This window comes from Phacochoerus africanus, chromosome 2 (genome assembly GCF_016906955.1).
Source record: "Phacochoerus africanus isolate WHEZ1 chromosome 2, ROS_Pafr_v1, whole genome shotgun sequence".
Lineage (NCBI taxonomy): Eukaryota > Metazoa > Chordata > Mammalia > Artiodactyla > Suidae > Phacochoerus > Phacochoerus africanus.
The window spans coordinates 279,200,826-279,225,484 of record NC_062545.1 but is presented as its reverse complement, the minus strand read 5'-3'; the positions used below and the strand labels follow the sequence as shown (position 1 = coordinate 279,225,484).

The 24,659-nt window shown below is 62.9% G+C and overlaps 2 protein-coding genes across 3 annotated transcripts; one reads left to right on the top strand and one right to left on the bottom strand.

The window, feature by feature from the left end:
- Window positions 1-4,924: 4,924 nt before the first annotated feature.
- Window positions 4,925-11,369, bottom strand: UAP1L1 (UDP-N-acetylglucosamine pyrophosphorylase 1 like 1). 2 transcript variants are annotated; one of them, XM_047769026.1, is made up of 9 exons: window positions 11,055-11,364; window positions 10,231-10,435; window positions 9,829-10,004; window positions 9,365-9,537; window positions 9,065-9,258; window positions 8,529-8,669; window positions 7,808-7,993; window positions 7,239-7,305; window positions 4,925-6,766 (listed from the first exon to the last, which is right to left on the bottom strand). In XM_047769026.1, exons 1-9 carry the CDS (start codon window positions 11,341-11,343, stop codon window positions 6,683-6,685), a joined length of 1,515 nt encoding a protein of 504 aa, XP_047624982.1. In that variant the 5' UTR covers window positions 11,344-11,364; the 3' UTR covers window positions 4,925-6,682. The 2 variants fall into 2 exon arrangements, with proteins under 2 accessions (XP_047624982.1, XP_047624983.1); XM_047769027.1 differs by lacking the exons at window positions 4,925-6,766; window positions 7,239-7,305 and having other exon boundaries at window positions 7,809-8,045; window positions 11,055-11,369.
- Window positions 11,370-15,117: 3,748 nt separating this feature from the next.
- Window positions 15,118-22,679, top strand: SAPCD2 (suppressor APC domain containing 2). Its single transcript, XM_047769024.1, has 6 exons — window positions 15,118-16,385; window positions 18,799-18,911; window positions 19,439-19,585; window positions 19,851-19,958; window positions 20,039-20,161; window positions 20,230-22,679. The coding sequence occupies exons 1-6, from the start codon at window positions 15,785-15,787 to the stop codon at window positions 20,356-20,358; spliced, it is 1,221 nt and encodes a 406-aa protein (XP_047624980.1). The 5' UTR covers window positions 15,118-15,784; the 3' UTR covers window positions 20,359-22,679.
- Window positions 22,680-24,659: the final 1,980 nt, after the last annotated feature.

Genomic DNA, 24,659 nt, shown 5'->3' with positions numbered 1-24,659 from the left:
GAAGATGGGGCAGAAGCAACAGCGAGGGAAGGGCCTGCAGGCCTGGTCCTGACGTCTGTCAGGGGTCATCCATTCAGTTCCGTGGCATCTCTGCTTCCAGGTCACCAGACGGTGTGCAGCTCCGTCGACGGTGGGGGCTTTGCCAGGTGTGTCAGTTGGCAGCACGGGTGGGTTAGCAGTGGCTGAGTGGGGTCTTGCCAGTGGGGTGGAAGGGAGTCCTTCCGGAGGCGTCTTCTCCAAAAGACAAAGTCTCTGGGTGGCAGGTGTGATCCTTGAGCTCCTCGGCTCCCGGGAGCGCCCGGCGAGCAGACGGCCCTCCCAGAGCGGGACCATTTCCAGCAGAAGCTCTCAGGCCTTCAGGATAAGGAGGAACAGCTCCCTTTGCCCGCAGGCCGCAGGCCGAGCGGGTCAAAAGAGGCCCATCTCAAGGGAGTGGCTCTGGGAGGGAGGGAGAAGGGTACGTGGCGATGCTTTGGGCCACCATGGTGGTGGTGGGGGGGGTCTCTGCAAATCCTGCCAGGTGGGAGTTTCTCTGCAAATCCTGCCAGGTGGGAGTTGGTGGTGCCAGTGGTGCATTCGACGGAGCCTGCAGCCTGGGGCCAGGGAGGCGGGAAAGTGCAAAGCCCGCCCAACAGGGGAGCCTCGTTGAAGTCGGGGACCCATCCAGTGGGTCCCCCCGTCACGGGGAAGTTGGAGGGGGGCCCTCAGGGAAGGATACTCCTTTCTAACAAAGGGTTGGCCTCGGAAGAAGCGGCGGCCTGTGTACAGGGGACACGTTGGTCCGGCGAGAAAACGTACAGCGCGAGGTAGCCCAGACTTGGATCCACGGTGGCAGCGGCCTCGCGAAAGCTGTCTTCCAGGCCTCCAGGGCTCGCGAGGCGGTGCGGAGGGTCTGGGAGCCAAGGGCCCCTCTGTTCAGTCCAGGTTTGTCCTCCCGTCGCGGGGCTTGTCCCCATACTTGCGAGCAAAAGCGTCGTTTTGCCACCTCTTAGGTTTTCTGTTAGCATGTTACGCTGCGTTGAACCCTGTGCCCTTAAAACTCTGTCCGTGTGTCTTGATGTCAAGAGTCTGAACAAGGCATGGCCAGCATTGTTTGATAGTGAAATTTAAGTGTTTTTTTTTTTCTTTTTAAAATTTATATTTATTTTTTGTCTTTTTGTCTTTTTAGGGCTGCACCTGCGGCATATGGAGATTCCCAGGCTAGGGGTCTAATCAGAGCTGTAGCTGCTGGCCTACACCACAGCCACAGCAATGCTGGATCCTTAACCCACTGAGCAAGGGTGGGGATTGAACTGGCAACCTCATGGTTCCTAGTCAGATTAGTTTCCACTGCACCACAACAGAAACTCTGAAATTTAAGAGTTAATAAAATAGTGTGCCTATGAAAAAAATGTCTGGGAGCAGAGCAGAGAGGTTTCTCTGGATCATATTTTGGACAAGTGGGCAGGCAAGGGGGACACTTTTTTGTGGCCTTATTAATATTTCCCCACCAGTGCTGGTTCATGTGGTTTAATGCATGTACACTGGTGAGAAGAGGGAGACTCAGATTTTTTTTTTGGTCATTTTTTTAGGACCACACCTGCGACATATGGAAGTTCCCAGGCTAGGGGTAGAATTGGAGCTACAGCTGCCGGCCTGCACCACAGCCACGGCAACGCCAGACCTGAGCCACGCCTGTGACCTACACCCCAGCTCACAGCAACCCCAGATCCTTAACCCACTGAGCAGGGCCAGGGATTGAACCTGTGTCCTCATGGATACTAGTTGGGTTTGTTACCCCTGAGCCACGAAGGAACTCCTTTTTGTTGGTCTTGGTTAGTTCTGCCGAAAGGTTTTGAGAGATCTGTTGGGATCTGGGCGGGAAGAGTTCTGTGGATTTTGCCCAAGAGGAAGGAGGGCAGTAGCTGATCCCATAGGGACCAATGATCCGTGTCTCCAGAATCAGCGTCAGGACCGCCAGAGACAAAGCAGAGATGGCGAAGTGCCCCTTCATCCGCTTGTCTGGCTGTTTTGATTCTTACTGTCAAATTCTCGAAGTATCTCTCCCTTTGGGGAGGAAGAAAATCCAGCTTGGCATTTTCAGTGACGCCCCAGCCTAATAAGCGAATGCGATGGGGGGACCAGCCGAGGCGGGCGGGCGGCGTCTCTGGGAGGGGGGCTCAACCAAAGGGAGCCGGTTCAGAGGTGGGGCTCTGTGGGTGCTCCTGGGAGCTCCCCACCACTTGGGCCATTTGAGTCCGAGGTGAGGACCGCTTTCTCGCTGGTGAGCCCTGAGAGGGTGGCTCTGGTGCCAATGAGAGCGCTTCTGCCCCGGGCTTGAGGGTGGTTTACCTGAGCTGATTCAGAGGGAGCGAGGGGAGAATGCGGTACATCCTCGGAGCCCCATCCCGGGGGCAGGAGGCTCATGCGCTTGTGACAGTCTGTTGTCCAGTGGCCTGGCTCCAGGCAATAGCAGAAACCAGGAGGGTTTGGGTTTGGCTTAGGGGCCTCCATGTGCCAGAGCTGAAGGCTAAGCGTTTGAGGAGTTCCTGCTGTGGCGCAACAGGATGGGCCGCATCTCTGGAGCGTTGGTACACAGGTTCGATTTCCAGCCTGGGGCAGTGGGTTAAGGATCCAGCGTTGCCGCAGCTGCAGCTTAGGTCGCAATTCTGGCTTCGATCCCTGGCCCAGGACCTCCATATGCCATAGGGTGGCCAAAAAAAAAAAAAAGTTTAAATGCCTTCCTCTTGGTCGGATCATCCAGGGAGCAGGTGAGTTGCTGGGCGAGGTCAGCTGACTCTGCAGCAGACAGGGCTTTCCGCCCCCCTGCAGTCCGTTGCGGTAGGAGGGGGGGACCCAGTTCACCCAGTCACGAGCACAGAGGTACCCAACAGCTGCCTGAGTGGGTTCAGCCCCCAAAGGAAGAGCGGCGTTTTCTTCAAAGCATCGCTGTAACGCTCGTGAACAGGTAGACAGGTCTGTTGGATCCTCTTGTGAAAGCCTGAATCGTTTTTCCGTCAACAGACTGAGGAAAACCTTTTGAAATTGCTCGGTAATGACCTCCAGAGAGTCCTGGGGCCTTCTGTCAACAGTCAGAAAGCCCCTTCGAGGTTTTCCCACCTGGCAGGTTTCCTCCAGTGTTGCCCTAAAGGGACACCAACAAGCACGTGGACTTGACCGGTACAAACCCGCAGAGCCGGCTTGGTTAAGTTTGGACACCTAATGTCACTTCTGCAGCGAACCCGCGGGTGTCCCCAGTTGCTTGGGGAAAATCTTTGACTGTGGCTCACAGTTCAACTTTATTTAGTTCAGGGAACATAAAAAATGAGGGATTTTCGAGTTGGGTCCCTGGCCTCACTCAGTGGGTTAAGGATCCAGCGTTGCTGTGGCTGTGGCGCAGACTGGCAGCTACAGCTCTGATTCGACCCGTAGTCTGGGCACCTCCATGTGCTGCAGGTGTGGTCCTAAAAAGCAGACAACAACAAAGCAAAAACTAGGGATTTAGCATTTGAGCCCCCAGAAAGCTCAACTTTCGTAAGTTTGGGGGAGGGGGAATCAGGGAGAGATTTGGAGAAAAAGGGAAGTCCAGCAAGAGGTTAGAAGGAGGGAGTGGCCGAGGGGGGGGTGGGGGGGCAAGAACCTCAGAAGCCATTTCATCTTTTTTATTTTTTATTTGCTTTTTACGGCTGCACTTGCAGCATATGGAAGTTCCCAGGCTAGGGGTCTATTCGGAGCTACAGCTGCCGGCCTCCACCACAGCCACGCTGGACCCTTTAACCCACTGAGCAAGGCCAGGGATCGAACCCGCAGCCTCATGGTTCCCAGTCAGAATCGTTTTCGCTGCACCACGACGGGACCTCCATTTCATCTCCTGTCCGTCCTTTGCTCGCCTGTTAGTTTAGGAGTGGCATTTTGTTTTGTTTGTTTCTTTGGGCCAACCCATGGCATGTGGAGTTCCCGGGCCAGGGATCAGATCCCAGATGCAGTCGCTACCTAAGCCGCAGTGGCGGCAACAATGGATCCTTAACCCACTGTGCGGGGCCAAGGATCGAGCCTGCGTCCCAACACTACAGAGATGCTGCCGATACCGTCGCGCCCCGGCACTTTTTAAAGAAACTTCAGAGGCCTGGATGCGTCTGGAAGGTTCCAGGCACCAGCTAAGATGAGCCTCCCAATCAGCCTCATTGGCTGGGCTCCGCGGGGCGGGAAGCAAACCTTCCTCCAGCCCGGAGACGGGAGCGGGAGGAGGGTACAGGGCCACGACCGCCCCCTGCAGGCCTCCCGGAGGGTCGCCAGCTCAGCGCCTGCTGGGCGAGCTCCCCTGAGCTCAAACTCAGCCCTCCCTCGTGCTCTCCAGGCCAGGCTGCCCACCGCTTCCTGCCATCCCAGCTGTGACCTTTCTGGGCACCAGGAGGGCGTGTGCCTCCTGCTCAGTTCAGGCTTGTCGGAACCTGCTCCAGAAAGATCTTCCTCCTCGCCTGCCCTTCCCTTCTAGGGGTCACCCCTGAGGCCCCCACAGGGCTTTGCCTGCACCCAGCACTGCCGGCCCTGCCGGCGGTGCCCTCTCGCTCCCCTCCCTGCACAGCCCATTGCCAGGGAAACGGTGGCATCTGGAGGGCGCACGTGCAGCAGGGGGAGCCCCAGGGTCTCCGGGCTGAGGGCCCAGGAGGCCACCCCTGGAGAGCTGGTCCGAGGGGCAGGTCTGGGCTGCCTCCAGGTGCCTGACCCCCGGGTTGTCTCAGGCTCCCCCGAGACCCTGGGAGAGAGCTGGTGGCAGCACGGGAGGTTCCTGGGCCGCCCAGGGCGGCATGGGCTCCGTGCGAGGGCTCTTGTTCCCAGAGGGCCTCCACAGACCCCCGCCCTCAGAAGGACGCAGACCTGGGAACGCCTGGTGCTACTCCCGCGACCTGTGCTGCGCAAGACCTGCCCTCCCCAGGCCAGGAGATCACAGCACCCTGTGTTTATTTGAAATCCCCGCATCACATGCAAGGTCACGAGTCTGGCCATCTTTCCAAGCTCAGCTGCTTCATTCGAGGTTGTCTGGGTTGGGGACGGTGCGGGGGTGCGGCCATCGAGGTAGCAGGAGGGCCTCTCGGGGGACAGGACAGGTGTGAGGGCACGGGAAGCCACAGCTGTGTGGAGTCCCTCAGCGTCTCCTGGCTGGCTTGCAGTGTTCCGCAATCACAGACGACACAAAATGTTGCGGGTCTGCGGCGTGGGGTCCCTGGACCTCCCTGTGCTAACTTGAAATTTTACATAAAGGCACAATTATATGAAAACAAAAGATTCTTCAGACTCCAGCTCTTTGACTAGTTCGCCCAACCAGCTCCCCTTGTAGCAAAGGTTCCTCGGGGGTGCGGCGGTGGCAGCAGTGGTGGCCCTGGACCGGGGCGGGACCCTCCTCTGCCCCAGGCCCTCTGCCCGCCTGCGGAGCAGCACGGAGAAGGCAGCTCAGGCACAATGTTGGGTTCTGGGGTTTGGAAAGCCAGGCAGGCTGGACGGTGCAGAGATGTCTTCGGGGCCGCCACCATGGCCCTGACCCTGCCATCACGCCGAGGTCAGGGATGTGGGTGCGCCCAGTGTCCACTCCAGGCCACTGGAGGGAAGACTGCACCTGAGCCCGCCGGCCGGGCTCACCCTTCCCGGGGGGAGACCTCGGCTACGAGAGGCGGGGAGAGGCACGCGGCCGAGGCCCTGTGGCAGCCGTGTGGACGCATCCGCATCCGCAGAAGAGACATGTACCCTGCACCGCTTCCCAGACAGAGAAGCCGGCAGCGGGGCCCAGAGCAGCTAAGCTGGGCAAGGGACCAGGACCAGCTGGTTCCTCCCAGCCTCGGCCGGGCTGCAGCCAGGGGTCTGCCGCCCCAAGTTGGGAGGCTGTGCCCCCCTCCCCAAGGGGCCTGAGCCCCAAGATCCGTCACAGCTACAGGCAGGCCAGGCAGAGGATGGCAGCCCCCTGGTGGGTACATTCCAGATTCACCAACCACTGCGGAAGCCCCTGGTTCCCGGGGGAGGCACAAACTCAGGAGTCCCAACCCGCCGCAGAGGAGACCCAGGGCCCGAGGCCTTGGGCAGAGATGGGGAGCATTCAGCCCCGGGCATGTGGGCCAAGCTGCCCCACAGCCGCGGCTCGCTGGTGCAACCAGCCCTGCTCAGTGACGCGTCGGGGACCTTCTGTTGTGGCCTCAAGCTGGGCAGGAATGGGGGGCTGGCTGTGACCCCCCAGGTTCACAAGCCAGGTGGGAGGGGCTGTCCCTTCAAGCCTGTCACCCTGTGAGGGGAGGACACCGTCCCCTCCTGTGTTCCCTCCTCACCCCGGGGGAGCACGGGCGGGGCCAAGGGGCCACCATCCTGTCCTCTTGGGTCTGCCTCAGACAGAGGCTGGCCCTGCTCCCCCAGGATGCCACCCTCCCTCAGGCCCCGCCCCAGCCTCCTCTGAAGCCAGTGTCCAGGGTCCTGAGGGCCTCTGCTTCCCACCCAGACCCGAAGCCGGAAAGCCCACAGGGCCCAAGGCAGGTCTGGGGGCACTTGTGTCCAGGGGACGGGGTGACGGCAGAGTCCCCGCCCTCGTGGGGTAAACCGGCGGGCTCCCTTCTGTGATCCGTGTTTCAGAAACTCAGCGGCCCGCTTTCCTTCCCGGAGCCCAGGCCGGGGCTGCGTCCTCAGCCTTGGGGGCCCTGGGGCTGGCAGGTCCAGGAGGGAGTCAGGGCTTCAGCGCCCTGGCCTGGTTCTCGTCTAGGATGAGCGGGGATCCGAACTCCCGGCCTTGCAGGTATGCCTCCAGTCCCTGGGAAGGAACAAGGCGTGAACAGGGTCAAGTGTCCACGTCCGAGACCCTGGGTGGGTCCCAGTTCAGCCGGGAGCTGGTGAGGGCGGGGCCGGAGATGAAGGGCTTCCTTCCAGGGTCAAGGGCTATAGGCCAGCACGGGGCCGGCATGAGCCCTCCCACGAGTGGAAGCCAGAACTTACTGGGGGCGGGGGGGAGCCAGCAAGGCTCCCGCCAAAGCCTGGCTGCCCTGAACCCTAGTGTCAGACCCCAGATTCTGGCTTGTCGTCCCAGCCCCCCCGGGCTCTCGAGCCCTCACCACACCTCCCGACCCAGGACGTCCTCTGCCCCTTGAGAGGCTGGGTACCGCACTGGCCAATGGGGCAGAGCTGTGACTTTCTGTCCGAGCACCCACCTGAGCGCCCCTCCCTGTCCGCCTGTGATCACACAAACCTGACCCCAGAAAGGCCCAGTTGGGTCAGGTGCCTCTCACCTCTCCAGAGTAGGACACCAGGGGCGAGATCTCGCAGATGGCCGGAGGCTCTCCGCTGCTGGGCAGGCTGGGGGAGCCCACTTGTCAGCACCTGCTCAGGGGCGTGCACCCCAGCCCCCCTTCCCCGGCACCACCCATCACGGGAGCGGGCTCAGTCCCGGCCTGGGCCAGGCTGTCCACGACGCCCCCTTTTCTCAGCGATCTTCCCTTCCCTGGACCCCCGAGCCCTGTCTGAGCGACGGGCCTGATCAGAGCTGGGAAACCCCCCTCCCTCCCGCAGGCATCCCACGCGGCACCGGGGCAGCCAGCTTTAGGTGGTGGAGGGGACAGTCGGGAGGCGGGACCCTAAGTCCTCTTCTTTCCCAGCCCTGAAAAGTGGCCTGCCTGCTGCTTTCTGGGTGTCACGCTGGGTTTCAGCTTCAGAACTTCTAAATGAGCCGGGAAGGATGCAACCCGCGCCTCCCCAGGGCCCTGAGCAGACCTGGAGGGCTGGCCTGCGCCTGGGGGTTGGGCCGTGACAAACACCCCGATGCCCTGTCCTCTGGCGGCACCCTGCAGCCCACACTCACCTGGGCTTCTCGGGGAGCCGGGCCCCGTGTGCGTCCAGGAAGTGGGCTCCGGCCTGCAGGGCCCACCGGTAGTGCTGCGTGAGCAGGGCCCGCCGGGCTGTGGAGGGGTTGTCTCTGTCAGCGGAGTCAGCGTTCTTCAGCGGGGAGAACTCGTCCTCCCGCAGCACTTGGAAGGCCACGAAGTTCCTGGCAGGGACAACAGCTGGGGACCCAACGTCCTGGCCCAGAGGCCCTGGTCCTGGGCAGGTGAAGGCCAGGCCAGGGTTACAGTGACTAAGTGTGTGGGGGGGTCTGTTCTGCAGGCAGCGGGCCAGGGAGGGCCCCACAGGCACCATGGGGGTCTGTCCCTGAGACCCCAAGTTGCCTCAAGTCCTCCTTTCCCACCAGCCACACCCCCAGAACCGGGGACCCCAGAGTGAGGGCCAAACACTCTGGAGCCCTAGGCAACCCTGCCTGGAAACAGCTTCCCAGTCCCAGGCCAGAGGCAGATGGTGGCACAGGCCCAACCCCAAGGCTCTGACTGCCCCTCGTCCCGAGGCTCCCCCCCAGGGCCTGCTCCCTCTGGCCTTCTTGCCCCAAGACCAGCCTGCAGCCCTCCAGCCCCCGCAAAGGGGCTCTCCCACTGGGAAGCCCCCACCTCCACGCCCCTGCCCGGCTGCGCCTCGGAACCCACCGCCAAAGCGGGGGTGGGAAGAAGAGCAACACAGAGAACGTTGCGTACTTGGCAAACGGAAGCACGTCGAACACAAACTTCTCCATCTTTATCCCGTTGGGCTCGAGCGGCTTTACTGGAGTCCCCTCCTCGTCCACGTAGGGGACCTTCTTCACAGCTACATGTGGCTTCAGCAAGGGCTCCAACTCCCTGGCGCGCCGGGGACAAGGGGAGGGAAGACGCAATTCAGACAGGACAGCTTAGAGCCGCACCCTGCCTCTCTGCTGCTGGGGCCGGTGGGCGACAGGCCCCAGGCACAGAGCAGCGGGCCGAGGCCTGTCTCGGGGAAGGCAGGGCGCACTCCTGCACCACCAGCCCCATCCCTGCCCAAGCGCGGTGGCAGCCGGCAAGCCACTGGCTGGAGGTGGTGCCCGTGGGCAAAACCACTCCACCAGAGAGAGGGCCAGGCCAGGGTGGCCACAGAGCCTTGCACCAGCTGCCAGGGGGCTCTTGTGTAGACGCAAGCCCCTTTCTCCACTCCAGCCCAGAGTCCCTGCCCAGCTCAGATCTGCCTGGCTGGCCGGGCGGCCACCTGCCGTGCACACCTGGTGACCCTCTGGAGGAAGTCTCGCGTGAAGAAGTGGTTGCAGATGTTGCCCGCGTTGTAGAGCAGGCCCCCGCCGGGTGCGCGCCGTCGCGCCGTCTCGGGGCTGATCTCGCTGTACTCCACCACCTGGGGGACGCCGTCCACCTGGCACACGACGCCCACGGGCTCCTCGGGGTAGGCCTTCTCCACCACCTGCCGCCACCAAGGGAGGGCTGACGGGCGGGGCGGGGCCGGGGGAGGCGGGGCTTTCGGGGGCGGGGGCGGAGGGCGGGGCGGGCGGGGCAGCCCGCGGGCTCACTTTGGCGCCACAGTCTGCACCGCGCAGCACGCAGAAGCCGATGAAGACCGGGTCCGCCAGCCGCACGAGGATGTTGTCCACGCAGTACACGTGCACAAACTCCACTCCTCGCCGCTCCATGTCCTCTAAGATCTGGTTGTCTGCCAGCGCGCAGTACAGGCCCCCATTGCCGTCTGCAGGAAGAAAGGACGGGCCTTGAGAGGGCTCCAGCCCCGCCCCAGCCAGCCAGAGGCCGCGGAGGCCCCTCCTCGGGGCTGGACCTTGTGCCTGAGGCAGCTCTCTGTCACTATCCAAGGAGCCCTGTGGTTGTTCCACGTGACAGATGAGAATCAAGGCCCGGACAAGGGAGGCCACTTGCTCAGGACCGTGCAGCCTCTGGGCAGCATCGTCCGGCCTCGGTCCCAAGCCTCCTGACCCTTGGGAGTAGGCAAGGCAGCTCCCTCCGCCTCAGAGATGGAACATACCTGGGGCCATGGCAACCTTGTCTTTCTGCTCTAGGATGGCCTTGCCATCGAAGGTCACGGCAGGCAGCATGCGCTGTTCGAACATGACCACGTTGTCCGGGTCCAAGTGGAAGAAGTCATGCTCCTTGAAGAACTTGGCCGTGGGCCCCAGCGTGAACTCACTGGTCATGATGTACCTGCAAGGGGACGCGAGGCTGAACCTGCCTTCCGGAGGGCCTGGCCCCGCTGGCATGTGGGGCTGGCAGCAAGGTCCAGCCTCAGCGCAGCAGTCAGGCCTCCATCTGGGCGGGTGCTGGGCTCTGTCTGGGGCTGTGCTGGGGTTGGGGTTCAGGTCTGGTGTGGGGCAGGGCTGGGGCTACCGGAGGGGATCCCTCTGGGGCCAGGGTAATGCAGAGGGCACACCAGGGCACGGTGCAGCGGGTCCCATAGTGCTCGCCAGCCAGTTGCTCCACCCGCCGAATCCGCTCCGCCTGCAGCTGATACAGGGTCTTCCGGCTGGGCAGCCCCACCTGATACATGCCCTTGGGGTAGGCCACGCCCAGGCGAGTGCCCTGCCCCCCAGCCAGCAGCAGCACCGCCACCTTGTTCAGGGCGATCTGGTGGAAACCTGGGGGCATGGGGCGCCATGAGGGGACGCCTGGAACCCACCACACAACCCCCCTTTCATTTTAGAGCAAATCAAAGCAGCGCCTGAGTCTGAGCAGCACAGAACAGAAATCTCCAGATAACATTCTGATCTGGGCCAGGGCCTCACCCAAACCTAACCTTGCCCGACCCTGGCCCTGCGGAGGCTGTGACCACGTCCTCTGGGTTCATTCCCAGTCTGAGTCCTTCAGCTGAAACACGGAGTCCGCCCGGCGGGAGCCGCACAACAGGGGGCCTGGCCTCCAGGGGCCACCGCCTCCCCGCCAGGCAGGCACAGGTGTGACGAGGAGCTTGTGCAAGTGTCCAAGGCGTCCCCTGCTGCCAATGCGTGGGCTGGACAGCTGGCCATCCAGGTGTGCCCATGCCCAAAACGCTCTCCCTAGGGAACGCCGCCTGGGGGCAGCGTTGGCGGGTTCCCATACCCAGCCCCCAGCCGGTCTGTGCGAGGAGGCTCCGAGATTTTGCCAAGTAAGAGGGCAAACTAAACTCTGAGCACAACCTCTCCTCTCACCGCGCAGTGCGGGCGAGGCCCCTTCCGGCCGGCCCGGGGCGCCCGCCGCCGGGACCCCCGCCCCACCTACCTTCCTCCTCCCAGAGCCGCCGCGTCTCGGGGTCGCCCCCGATCGCGCTGCCCACGCGCTCGGGGGGCAGGGGCCGCAGGCGCGCGGCCAGGTCGGGCGGCGGGCCCGGGGGGCGCGCGCAGGCGTCGGCCGCGCGCCGGCAGTGCTCGCGCAGCGCCTCCGGCTCCAGGGGCTCCAGCTGGGCCAGCAGCGCGGCGCGCGGCCCCGGCGCCAGCTCGGCGCAGAAGCGCAGGAGGTGCTCCTGGCCCGCGCGCTGCAGCCGGGCGCGCACGTCCCGCTCCGAGGCCATGTCGCCGCCGCCACGGTAGCCCGCGCTGGCACTCGTGACCTGCGCGCTCCCACCAGCGTCACGGGACCCGGCGGGCGGGGTCGACCCCAGAGGGGCGGGCCCAGGACGCCCCGCCCCGGGAGGCCGCTTGGAGCCCAGTCCCCTGTCCACCCAGGCGCTGAAGGGCTGGCTTCGGCTGTGTTTCAGCCCCACTGCCCACAGGGACGGGGAGGCTGGGGTCTGTCCCTGCCCGTGGCCGTGTTCGCGGGAATCAAGACGCCTGGCGCCAGGGGCTCCGTGAAGAGACCTCCAGACTCAGGGCTGGGCTGGCCTGGGGACGGTAGAGCCAGGTCGCCAGCAGGGCTGGGTGTCTGAAGGTCATCTAGGCCCCCAGAAGGCCACCCTGCATCCTTGGGGGCTCCCTCCTTCCCATCCTTCCGCCTTCCCGTCGCCAGGGGACCAGAACCTTGGAGGAGCTGCCCCAGCCTGCCTTGTTATTAAAATGATCAGGTTTTCAGCGTCTTGCTGTTTATGAACTACCTTGTGAAAAATATGAAACAGTAGCTCCAGCCACTTTCTTTTAGAAACTAGTTTTATTAAGTCTTGCGGTTCCCTGGTGGCGCAGCCCGTTAAGGATCCGGCGCTGTCCCTGCTGTGGCACAGGGATATTTTTTTGGCAGATGCGACCAAAAGAAAAAAGGAAAAGAAACTAGGTTTATTAAGCCTGTAAGTAATACATGCGCATGATTAAAAGAAGTTCAAATGGGAAGTTCTCATCGTGGCTCAGTGGTTAACGAATCAGACTAGGAACCACAAGGTTGCGGGTTTGATCCCTGGCCTTGCTCAGTGGGTTAAGGATCCAGTGTTGCGTGACCTGTGGTGTAGGTCGCAGACGCGGCTCGGATCCCGCGTTGCTGTGGCTCTGGTGTAGGCCGGTGGCTACAGCTCCGATTAGAACCCCTAGCCTGGGAACCTGTATATGCTGCAGAAGCGGCCCTAGAAAAGGCAAAAAGACCAAAAAAAAAAAAAAAAAGTTCAAATGGTGCTTTAGGACCTGAAAGGAGAAGTAAGATCTCGCCCTCGCCACATCCCAGGGAACTCTGTTAAGGCAATTGCTCCCCCAGCAGGCAGTTCTGCTCAGAGTCCACATACCTTCCAGGCCTAGGAGTGGAGCTTCACAGCCCCCTGGGGCCCTGGTATACATTCCTATGGACTTGACAGAAATAGGCCTGCCCCAGGGCCTTTGCACTTGCTCCTCTCCCTGCCTGAATGGCTCTAACTCAGGAAGCCGCAGGACTTCTTGCCCCACTTGGCCAGATCTCTCCTGACAAGTCACCCTGTGGGGAGACCCTCCCATCCTCTTCTGCCCCTTCCTGCCTTTCTGCGTTCCCCACTCCTGACTTCCCCATGAGACGGAAATTCCATGAGACCGGGATGCGGTGTGGTTCCTGCTCCGCCCCATCACTCTAGATCCCCGCCCAGCACACAGTGGGCACCCAGTGGATGTTAGGCAATGGAGTGAGAATGTTGGGTCCCGAGAAGCGACTGGGCTGCACAGATCTGTGGGGGCGCGCACTGACTGAGCTAGCGGAGGGAAGGGAGTGCTCCAGTAGGTCCGGGGCAGATGGTGGAGGCAGGAGATGCGTGTGGGAGGAAGTGAATCAGAGCAGAGCCGGCGCCGCACCCCAGGCCAGAGTCCACGGAGACTTTCATTGCCCCTGCAATGTGCCCTTGAAGGCAGGTGTCAGGACACGACCTGGGAGCCCATGGTGGCCAGGTAACCCCTAAACCTCACTTCAAGGTGGGGGTGGCGCTGAGAGCCGAAGGGTTGGGTGCAGCCAGAGGCATCTGTGGGGCGGAAAGAAGGGGAGCTGCCTCACCTGGGCAGGTGGGCACACAGGCCAGCCAGAGGACCAGTGAGGCAGAGGTGGGTGGTAACTTCTGGGACCACCTGCCAGGGCCAGGCCTGCGGCCAAGCAGTCACCTTCTCTTTGTCCTGGGGCCTCGTCCAATGGGTTCAGGGGAGCAGGACCCAGAGGCTGGCATGGGTTCCTGGTTGTCACAGCAGAGGAGCGGAGACCACAGAGCCCTGGCCATGCTCCTGGGCTGAGAGGTAGGTGCCTGTCCTTCAGGCCCCGGGCTAAGCAGGGGACAGAGAAGCGCAGTGCCCCTGCCCACCCCAAGGAGCGCAGGGCTGGCACAGTGAAAATTACAATGGGAAGGCTCCCTCAAAAAGTACACGGACCCCAGAGGACTCACGTGGCTGGGGGGTCTGGGAAGCTCGCCCCCTCCCCCACAGTGGGACAGCAAGGCTGAAAGCTACAGGTGGGAAAGGGCTGGGCCAGGCTGGAAAGCAGCAGAAGGAGGAAGTGCTCAGAGTTCAGGATCAGAAGGACAGGGGGCCAGGCCTCAGTCCCACACCCAGAGCTGGCACTGGCTCCAGTTTGGGAAAGTGCACAAACCAAGGGCCAGCCAGGCCCGCCTTCCCCACAGCTCCGGATGCCCTGAGAAACCCTTGTTTGTTCTCACGGTGGGCTCAGGCTCACAGGGGCATTTGGCCTAGCCTGGGTACCACTGGCCATGCTGCAGCAGCAGCAGCAGCATCACCTGCTGCCAGCCGGCGGCCCCCACATGCACACTCACCCCCACAGAGCTGTCCCCAGGCCTCCGCATCCCACAGGCCTCACCCTGGCTCAGTGTCCCACCCAAAGGTGCTTTTTGCTGCAACCTCCAGGGATGGTTTCCTGTGGGCTGGCCATCTGCCGAGCACCACTGTGGACCGGGCCCTGCCCCCAAAGGGCACCAGGGATCATCCAGGAGCCCATGGGAAGAGCAACCCTGGTTGGAAAGCCACCATGTGCAAAAGCCCAGAGGGGAGGGAATGCTGATACCAGAAGGACTGGGACTGGGGCAGGGGTGGGATGGATGGGTGGTACTGGAGGCAGAGAAGGTAAGGAGCCATGAGCTGCAGGACAAATGGCTTGAATGCTGCCACTAAAGGGGAGGCAGGGACAGACCAGGCTCCCGGGGGGACGCTGGCTCACAGCTTTCTAGGTACCCCCTCCAATTCCTTACCACCAAAGAGCCCTCACTTTGAGGGGTAACCCCAGGAGAGAAGTGGAGCCAGGACATTCCCTAGCGAGGGCAGCTGCCCTTACAGCCTGAGACACAGACCAGTGCCTTGGGACCCAAGGACACAGAAGCCTAGGCAGGCAGGCCACCCAGAGGGTGGAGCGGAGCCCTGTGCCAGGAGCCTGTCTGGAGGAGGTGTGCTGTTTGATCCCTGGAGGTGGACAGTCTGCTTCTCCAGCAGCAGATAATACCTGTGCAATGCTCAGTGGCAAGGTGCCTGTGGCATGGAGGCATCTGGGAAAACCACTGCAGAGGGGTAGCGTGCAGGGCAGGGCCTGGGTGGGCTAAGGCGAGGGGTCCAGGCAGACAGCATCTGGGGCGCCTCTCTGGCTTTGGGAGGGTCCCACCAGTTGGCCCTGAGATGGGCTCCCAGAGCTGAAGTCCTGGTCCCCTTGCAGACTGATGAGACAGTGCCCAGATCACCGCTGGACATGAAGCAGGGTAGTGAAGGGGGGCGGGGGACCAGGAGAGCCGCTGGAGGAGGTGCCCAGCTGAGGAAGGGGCCAGAGCAGAGGACCTTGGGAGAAGGGAGCTGGTCACCAGATGGGGATCTGGGGACACAGGAAAAGTGCCTTTGTCCTACAGCCAGCAGGAAAGGCGAGGCTATCCCTAGGGACCAGGGGAGGAGCTAGCAGCAGTGGAGACAGAGAGGCCCCTGTGAAAGGAAGCGCCCAGCTGGCTGGAACCCACAGTCCTCCCAGGGCTGGCCTGGCGCAAGAGAAAGGAGCCCCAGGGTAGGCGGAGCTTGTGCCAGGGGACCCTCAGCAAAGAGTGCCCCTGGGAACTGGAGGGGATGGTGGATCCCTGGAGGGTTGTGCTCCTTATCCTTAACCCATAAGGCCACCTGGGGACAGATTTTCTGCTGGGCGCCTGGCCCCGCCCTTCGGAGAGGTAGGCTGGGCAGCCAAACCCGGCGAGGGCTAAGATGCGGCGGAAGGGCGGGTGTGGCAGGGGTGGAGGAGTTTAATGGGGCTGTTTGAGGATCCCTCCCTACCGGCGAAGTCGGGAGCGGAGGCAGACCCCAGCCCCCACTAGCCTGGGGCCAATGCGCGCGCCCGGCCCCTCCAGGCACGGCGGGAGCGCGCGAGGCGCTGGCCCCTCGGCCCGAAAATCAAACCTGGCTGTTGGCTTCTCAGCCAATCGGAGAGGAGACAGGCCGGCCTCGACCAATGGCTGCCGAGAATGCTAATGAGCGCTGACGCCACGAGGAGGCCCATTCAAAAAGTCGCCGCTATTGTCGGGGCTGGTTGTACGCCGCCGGGCCCTCCGTCTGGCCGCGCGGGGACCGGTGCGCGGCCGGCCGAGGACCGAGCCCCGCCGGCGGGCGCCCATGGCCGGAGCCGCAATGGCTGAACCCGGCCGTGGGCCGCCCCCCGCGCCGGTGCCCGCGCCCGGCACAGAGGGGCTGCCGCGCGCCTTCCTGCAGAGCCTGCGCACCCTCTTCGACATCCTGGACGACCGGCGGCGCGGCTTCGTGCACCTGCGAGAGATCGAGTCCCGCTGGCAGGGCGCCGACGCGCGCGAGCTGCCCCGCGGCGTGCTCGAGGGCCTGCGCCAGGTGGCCCCGGCCAGTGGCTACCTGACCTTCGAGCGCTTCGTGGCCGGCCTGCGCGCCTCTCTGCTGAGCACCGACAGCGCCACCCGGGCCCCGGCGCGCGCCCCGGCCCGGGGAGGCTGCTCGGCGCGGCCCGGGGGCCAGCCGCCGCCGCCGCTGCCGCCGCAGCGCTTGGTGTTCGCGCCGGCTGACGAGCCGCGGACGGTCCTGGAGAGGAAGCCCCTGCCGCTGGGCGCGCGCCCTCCGCCGGTCGGCCCTGGCGGCGCGGCCCGGAGCCTGGAGAAGCTGTGTGGCCCGGCCGAGGCGGCGCCCGGCCCTGCGGAGCCGGAGCGTCCCCAGGGCGCGGCGCTGGAGCGGAGTCCGAGCACAGACGCTGGTGAGTGCGGGGCGGCCCTCAGCCCCGCCTCGTAGCTCCCCGCACAACCCCCGCCGCCAGCGCCTGTGGCCGCAGCCCGAGAGGTGCTGCCGGAGCCGCGGGGGGCGAGGCGGGCAAAGCTTCGTGGGCTTGTGAGCCTGAAACACACCTCGTGGCCCGGAGGGAAAGAAGCCTCGTCCCCATCCCGGGGTGCTCGGGGCCTCCGGCCAAGGGGCTTTGCAAACCCCACCGGGAAACCTGTCTGTATGAGAAGGCTCTGCACCCTGTCTCCTGCACACACCTGGGGACCCCTGGGCCCTTGGGCTCATCTCTGGTGGCTTGGGCAGGCACAGTTCCTGCTGTGGTAGGGGCAGACCCCCGGAATGTGGGGAAGGGCCCTTGCAACCTTCTCCATCTGGTAGCTCCGCTGAGGGGCCTGGCCTCACTGCCCTGTGAGGCCAGCGCAGGCAGGAGCTGCCAGAGGTGGGACAGGAGGACCTGGCCGGCTTGCCAGCTAGAGTACAGGGGTGGGTGGTCTCCAGCCCAATCTTCCAGACCTGGAGCTGTGGCGCCCCTGACACCTGGGAGGGGCCGCCAGGGCCCCTGGGGATGGCCCGGCTTCCGGTCCAGTTGGCAGGGACAGGAGATGGCTGAATGGTCCCCTGTTTGTCCCCCAGAGCTTGCCCTGGGAACAAGACCTGCATTATGGCCGGGGGCGGGGACTCCCATTCAGCCCGTGCAGGTGCAGGCCTTCCACCAGGGCAGCTGCCAGCCTTTTTGTGCTGCCCACCACTCTGCCAGCCTCATTGGACCCCCTGCCTGGCCTCGGCCAAATCCCCCAGCCCTATAGCTGCGAGTTGGAGCTGCGGTAGCCCCCAGCCTCCCTGGTGACCTAATCCAGCCGCCCAGCTGAGGCTGGAGGTGTCCCCATCCAGGCTCCTCACTGTGCAACCTCCCTGTTGCCAAGGGGTGCGTGTACAGGAGGGCTTCTGGGTGTGGCCGGCCCTGAGTGCGTGGCCCGTGCCAGCCATGTGTCACACACAGGTGCAGATCAGCCATGGGTTGGGGTTTGGAGGCCTCAGGCCTGTGGCACAGCCCTGCTCTGCCCTGATGGCCTTTCCGCACGGCTCTGAGGTCCAGGGTTGGGCACATGGCCAGTGCCCGCCACGGCACAGCGTTCATTCCAATCCCTCTGAGTGACTCACAGGACAGGGCTCTCACTGGCACATTTTACAGGCAGAGGCCAGGCAGGGGCCGTTGATAGACACTGGGAGCCAAACCTGGAGCCCCGAGAGCCCCCACTCCCCAGGAAGAGAGAGCCCCCGAGCCTCTCAGAGTGCAGGCCCTCCTTCCTTGTCCCCGCTGGCGCTTGCAGTGCCCTGCAGGCTGTGCCAGAGGCCCAGGCAAGGCAGGGCTGCCTCTGCCTGCTGTGCAGCCAGCTGGACGTCGGCATGCTGCCATCTGGGGGCCCGGAGCTGCCCTGTGGACCTGGCGGTGCAGACGGGCCCAGGGGTTCCGGGGTGCACCCTCTGCCTTGCTATGCCACCTCTGCTTGCTGTACAGCACGGCAGGTTAGAACGGGAACTGGGCCTGCTGGAGCCTGTCTGCCAGGGCTGGCTGGCTGGTGCCAGCCCTCTGGATGAGTCCCTAGGGGGCATGCCTGTGCCCTCTTCTTGCATCGCCTGCCCACCACTCTGCCCAGCAGGGCACAGGGCTAGGGAGTGGGGGGAGGGGGCCCTCCTCCCCACCGGCACCCCCACCCCCACAGCCCTGCACATGCTCCCGCCTCCCCAGTAGCTGCAGGCTTCCAGAGGGTGCTCACAGGGAAACACCTGGCTTTCTGGCCTCAAACCAGCTGCGTGGAGGGGCACTGCCCCGTCGGCACCTGCATTTCTCCTGCACGAACTCCGCCTCCCATAAAGGGCCCCTGCAGACCAGAGGCCGCCTCGCTCACCCTGTGCCTGGCAGCCTTTGAGCCCAGGTGAACCTCAAGTGTTCGGGCCCCCGGGGGTGCAGAGATGGCGAAGCCCCTGCCCTCAAGGAGCTCACGCCTGAAGCGAGCGTGGCATGCGTGCAGATGTGCGGCCTCAGTGGCCACACGACCATCCCCAAGGTGTGTGTCAGGGGAGCATGGAGTCGACAGAGGACCAGGCCCCCCAGGCACTGGCGAGGGGTGGGCCAGGTCAGGCTGGTGCCCGAAGGCCCTGCAGAGGCTCTGAACTTCAGGCGATCCCAGAGGCACGCAGGCCGGGACACCTGGCTTTGCATGGCCACAGACGGTTGCGGGGTGGGTCCGGGATGGACCTAGAAGCCAGGCCTCGTGGGGTTGGGGAGCTTGACTCGACGGGCCCGGAAGTGAGCCAGGCCTCGTGGGGTTGGGGAGCTAGACTCGACGGGCCCGGAAGTGAGCCAGGCCCTCACCTCTTTGCTGCAGGTGCGGTGGCCTGCAGGGCCTGGGAGCTGGGCATGGGGGACGCCCGGTGGGGCCCCCGGGCCCGAGGGGAGCGTCGGCGACACACCATCACCAACGGTGTGGACTGTGACCTGGTGAGCAGGGGCCCGGGGCTCTGGGACACCTCCCCCCGGCCTGGGATTGGACTTGGCCCCCACACTGGGTCTCCAGGAGCACCGCTCTGCCCGGGAGGGCTGCTGGGGGCGGGACATCTAAACATCTCTCCCCATCCCGGGCTTGAATGCACTGGACCCCAAGATGGTGGCCCAGGGTCAAGTCAGGAAATCCTTTAGGGGAAAGGCTTGGCCCCCTCCCCAGCAGCGTGCCTCCCCGCCCTGCTGAGTGCCCGGCCCCTGCTGTAAAGAGAAGGGAAGCTTCCCCCGGGCCGCCTGTGTGAAGGGGCTGAGGAAGGCCAGGAGCCCCCAGGAGGGGACATGGGGCCGAGCTCCCCAGCGCAGCAGCACGCGAGGGCTCGCACGTGCATGATGTGTGCACACGTGCCCCTCGGCCCGTGTCTGTGTAGGCTGGTACACGTCTCATGACTGGGGCTCCTCCAGCACATGTGGGCAGGTGCAGGCACGCACCCACTGTGGGCTTGGTGGCTTTGGTCCCTGTGTGACAGCTGAAGCAGATGAAGGAGCTGGAGCAGGAGCAGGAGGTGCTGCTGCAGGGTCTGGAGATGATGGCGCGGGGCCGGGAGTGGTACCAGCAGCAGCTGCAGCGAGTGCAGGAGCGCCAGCGCCGTCTGGGCCAGAGCAGGGCCGGCGCCGTGAGTGTCGCTGCCCCGGGCATCCATCCCCCAGGCAGAGTGACCCACATGTGATCACCCACCCAAACATAGGCACCCCCAAGTGGGCAGGAGACTGCCCTGTTCCCGGGCACAATGGCTGTCCCACCACCCCCAATACCGCCCCCCCTCAGCTCTGGGCAGTAACTCCCCCCCGCCCCCCCCATGAGGACGCCCAGGGCAGGCACTGGGGCTGACCCTGGGTAGGCTCTGCTCTCTGAGCACCCCTGCCCTGCCTTCCTCCCAGGACTTTGGGGCTGAGGGGAGTCCCCGCCTGCTGGGACAGCTACTGCCCAAGGTGCAAGAGGTGGCCCGGTGCCTGGGGGAGCTGCTGGCTGCAGCCTGTGCTGGCAGGGTGAGTGCCCCGGCCCCAGCCCCAGCCCTCACCCTGCCCTAGAGGCTGTGCCAGGCCTGCCTGACTGTGCCCTCCTATAGGCGCTGGCCTCATCCTCCGTGGGGCCCCTGGGCCCTGTCGCAGCCCCTGCGTCACCCTTGGCCCCAGGCTGGCAGCAGCAGACCATTCTCATGCTGAAAGAGCAGAACCGGCTGCTCACCCAGGTGAGGTGCGGAGAGGGGGTGGGGCGGGACCACGGGCCCGGCAGCCTGACTGGCCTCCTCCTGCCCAGGAGGTGACGGACAAGAGCGAGCGCATCACGCAGCTAGAGCAAGAGAAATCCGCCCTCATCAAGCAGCTGTTCGAGGCCCGCGCCCTCACCCAGCAGGACGCTGGGCCTCTGGACTCCACCTTCATCTAGCCTGCTGCAGGCACGGACACGGGGCCCCGCAGCCCGGCCTGGCCCTCCTCCCCAGGCGGGCACTTCCTTGCGCCCCACCTCTGAGGCTGAAGACGCCCTGGCCAGCCTGGACATCGCCTGCCCTTCTCCCTTTCAGTCTGGGCTTCTCCAAGCTCTCCCCAGGCCTCCTCCCACCGCAGGATGTCCTGAGGCCTCAGCAGACTCCATCCTGGTCTCGGGCTGACCTGGGTGGGACTCCAACGAGCCCGCACAGCCTGAAGCTGCTGCTGCTGCCATTGTCCTAAAAGGCACTGGTCACACCGCACTGCACTTCCAAGAGCGGCCAGCAGAGGGAGCTGCGCGCACCGGTCGCCACCACCCGGCCGCCCAAAGGGCTGGGGTTTGGGGTATCCCGCGGCCTGGGGCGCGCCGGGCCCGGGGGTCCAAGGGCCTCTTCCCCGCTCCAGAAAGGAGGCTGTTCCTCAGCCAGGACCAGCGGAGGGTGGCCTCCAGGAGGGGGTCTACTTGTGTCCGGTTCCAGGGGAGCCCCTGACCCGGGAATGGTGTCCTGGATTTGTGCTGGCCCGCTTGCTCTCCCCACAGACCTTAGGTGCTAAACAAGGGAGTCAGCTGTCTTCCCTCCTGGGCAAGATCACCGAGCACCCTGTGACCCAGGCCCAGAGCCTGCGGCCTGCCCGGTGACCTGGCTGGGGCTGTGGTCACCAGGGGGGTGCCCAGGCCCCTCCCACCAGATTCAAGGTTCTGCAGGTATGCGGACCTGCCAAACCCCCCATCTTCCCACTCTCAGCTTGGCCCTGGGTCGGGGACTCAGGACTCTGGAAGGGGCTGGCAGAGGGTCCTGTTGGGGGGTCATGGCCTGTGCCCAGCAACAGGCCTGCTCCAGGGGGACCGCTACACAGCTGGGCCTGCCAATGGCATCTCGGGCGGGGCGGTGCCCCCACTGCCGCCCCCCAGGCTAAGAGGACAATAACATTTCAGGCAGTCTGAGTGGTTCTGGGCCCTGGTCCCACGTGGGCGTGTATGGAGCACAGCCCAGAGCCGGCTTGATCACAGCGGAGGGGCACCGGGTGCAGGGTGGCAGCTCCTGCCAGCCCCGCCCTGGGCCACACCAGCAGCAACCTGGCTGAGGCCGCTCCCCACGCGGCCCTTGGGTTGTTCCAGTCAGGCCCAAGTCCGCCCAGGACATGTGCTCCCCGCTCTGGATGGGAGTGGGAGACAGGAAGGAGACATGGTCCCCAAGGCCAGATGTCACCTGCAGCCCCTAGGCAGGCCTGCGGTGTGGTCATTAGACCAGTGTCCACCCAGGAGAGGTCCTCCTGCCACCAGGACCTTCCCAAGGCTGCCTCTCTCCTGGTTCTTGGGTCCGTTCCTTTCTTCCATCCATGGCCGGTCCCCCACACCAGCCTGGGCCCTGAGCCACCCTCACCAGGGGTCCCTCTGCTTGCAGGCTCTCCAAATGGCCCTCGCTAATTCCAGAGCTAAAAACTGCCCCTCCCCTGCCCCTAATCCTCCAGGACGCAGGGCGGGCCCAGGCCCTGAGCAGGCTCAGCCATAACCCCCAGACCCCTGCCACCAGCGAGGCTTGCCCACTCTGGGCTGTGCAATCTGCAGGGGCCAAAACAGCAAAGGCGGCAGGACTTGGCCCTGGGGGCGTCTGCTTCCGCCCGGGTCTTTACGGAGCTTGGGCAGCTGAACAGCAGGAGCCCAGGGGTGCCTCCCCCCGCCCCCCCGGACGCCGACCTTCAGCTGCAGGGCCAGTGAGGAGTAAACCGGAGACTCAGGGAGAGGCTTCTGGCGGCGCTGGCCTTCCACGCAGGGCAAAGACCTCTTCTTTTGCAGCCTGAAACCTGGCTGCCTGTGTGGCTCGAGACATCAAAGGGAGAATTCTACGTGGCCCCAGGTTGGCAGTGGCCGGCAGAAGCAAGAGGCGCCCTGCCTGGAGCGGCGGTTCTTAGGGGACGTTGCACTGCAGGCTGTTTAGCAACATCCTGGCCTCCATCCACAAGGGGCCAGAAACACTCACACACACACCCTGACAACCAAAACGTTGCTGATGCCTGGGGGCGGCAGGGGCAATGGCCCTTAGCTGGGCATCTACTCCAGAGCAGTGCAGCTCCACCAGGCCACCAAGGATTTCCTGTGGATCAAGAACCAAGGAAAAGGAGCATCTCCAGCTTAAAAAACTTTTCACAAACACCATAAGGAAAGCCATGAGAGCCAGCAGAAAGAGCAGATTCGATAGCCATTGCAGATATTCAAATAACCGGAGAATATAACTATGTTTTGTATGTCTGAAGAAATAAAAAAGTCTTTGAAAATAATAATAAGGAATCGTCTTTACAGTTTCTTATTCTATTTTTTTTAAAAAAGTATAATCTTGGAGTTCTTGTGGCTCAGCAGGATAAGAACCCAACTGGTATCCGTGAGGATGCAGGTTCGATCCCTGGCCCCACTCAGTGGGTTAAGGATCTGGTGTTGCTACCAGCTGCAGTGTAAGTCGAAGATGTGGCTCAGATCTGGCGTTGCTGTGGCTGTGGTGTAGGCTGGCAGCGGCAGCTCAGAATCAACCCCTGACCCGGGAACATCCACATGCTGCAGATGTAGCCCTAAAAGACAAAAAAAAAAAAAAAAATCAGTTTCGTTTCGGAGTTCCTGCTGCGGCAACACCAAAACCTGTTCAAACGAACCGAAGTTGAGAGTCGGCTGCCAAGAGCACTCGACTCTAGGAAGCTCCAGAGGAAGGACTTTGGAGGTGAAATTCAAGAAGGGCTGAGTGTTCTGCTGCTGCAGAACAAGTCAACTCACAATAACTTACTGCCTCAAAGCTACACTTCCTTTCCTGTGTCTCGGTGGGTTAAAGACCCGGCGGCTCTGGCCTGGGGGAGGCGGTCTCCTGGGAGGCTGACCAGGGCGGCAGGCCCCACTTGCAAGACGCTGCCAGCATAACAACTGTGATGGGGCTGCGGGGGGCGCGGGCAAGGGGAGCCCGAATCCCACGGATGAGTAGCACCTAGAGGTCGGGAGGAGTGACCCGAGCTCAAGCATCCTAATGGTTCCAGCGGCGGGGGCGATGCCAGCCTCAGCCTCTATTAAGGATGTGTGTTCAGCTGACCGGGAGAAGTGGCTGAAAGGAGAGCAAGCCAGGGGTACCTCCCCGAGAGGGGCGGGGCGGCGAAGTGGGGGAGCCGGGGAAGGAAGTTCAACTTGAGAAGGAAAAAAAGAAAGACCGCACGTGACTGGGCTAAACTCTGGCGAAAGAGTCGTCAGAGTGGATTTTTATTCATTTGCTTAGTCTTTTTTTAGGGCCGCGCACACAGCATAGGAAAGTTCTGAGGCTGGAGTCGAATCGGAGCTGCAGCTGCTGGTCTGTATCGACCCGGGATCCGAGCCGCGTCTGCGACCTACAGCACAGGTCTCGGCAACACCAGATCCTTCACCCCCAGGCTCGAGGCCAGGGATAGAACCTGCGTCCTCACGGATACCAGTTGGGTTCCTTACTGCTGAGCCACAACGGGAACTCCAAGATCGGATCTTTAAAAACTCAGATATAAGCTGTTCTAAGAGACACGCCTATACTATAATGGCACCAGAAAACAATGATCGAATAGTTGTATTCATAAAAACAAAACATATTTTAAGGCAAAGAGACCTTCCTCTCTGAGGAAGCGATGAAGAGAGTAACTTCCCAGTTGCCGGAGGCCAGCTCCGGCGGCCAGGGAGTGGACGCTTTCCCCTTCGGAGGTGGACGGCGTCGGCAAAATGTACACACGGAGACAGCCCCTCTGTCCCTTCTTTTGGGGCGCGGGACTGCTCAAACTTTATTGGCATAAGTGGTTGATTACATAGACAGCTTTTCACTACCGATGACATCACAGTGGTAAAAGTACGTTGGTTAGCGGTTGCATGGTACAGCAGCTCTCTGCATCACGCCCTTCTTTCCGTTTTTTTTTATTACTCAAATGAATTGATCACATCTGTAGTACACTTCATGTCCTAAGGTCTTTTTCTTCACTGAACTTAGTGAGTACAATTGAAGGGCAATTAGGGACAATACATCCTGTGGAAAGGAGGAGACTCAGGACCAATCATCCCACGGCCAGCCGGTCTCCACAAGTGGAACTTGGGCATTCCCAAGTCCTGTTTGTAGACTGACGCTTATCTTTAAAGCGTTATGGCAGGAAGGCAGTGTAAGAAAATATAAACCACCTTAGCTAGCTACCACTTAAAAGCTTCTATAACGCATAGCTAGGTGTCTCTGGGTCTTGCATAATATATGTCTAACGTCTATGAACCTCATTAAA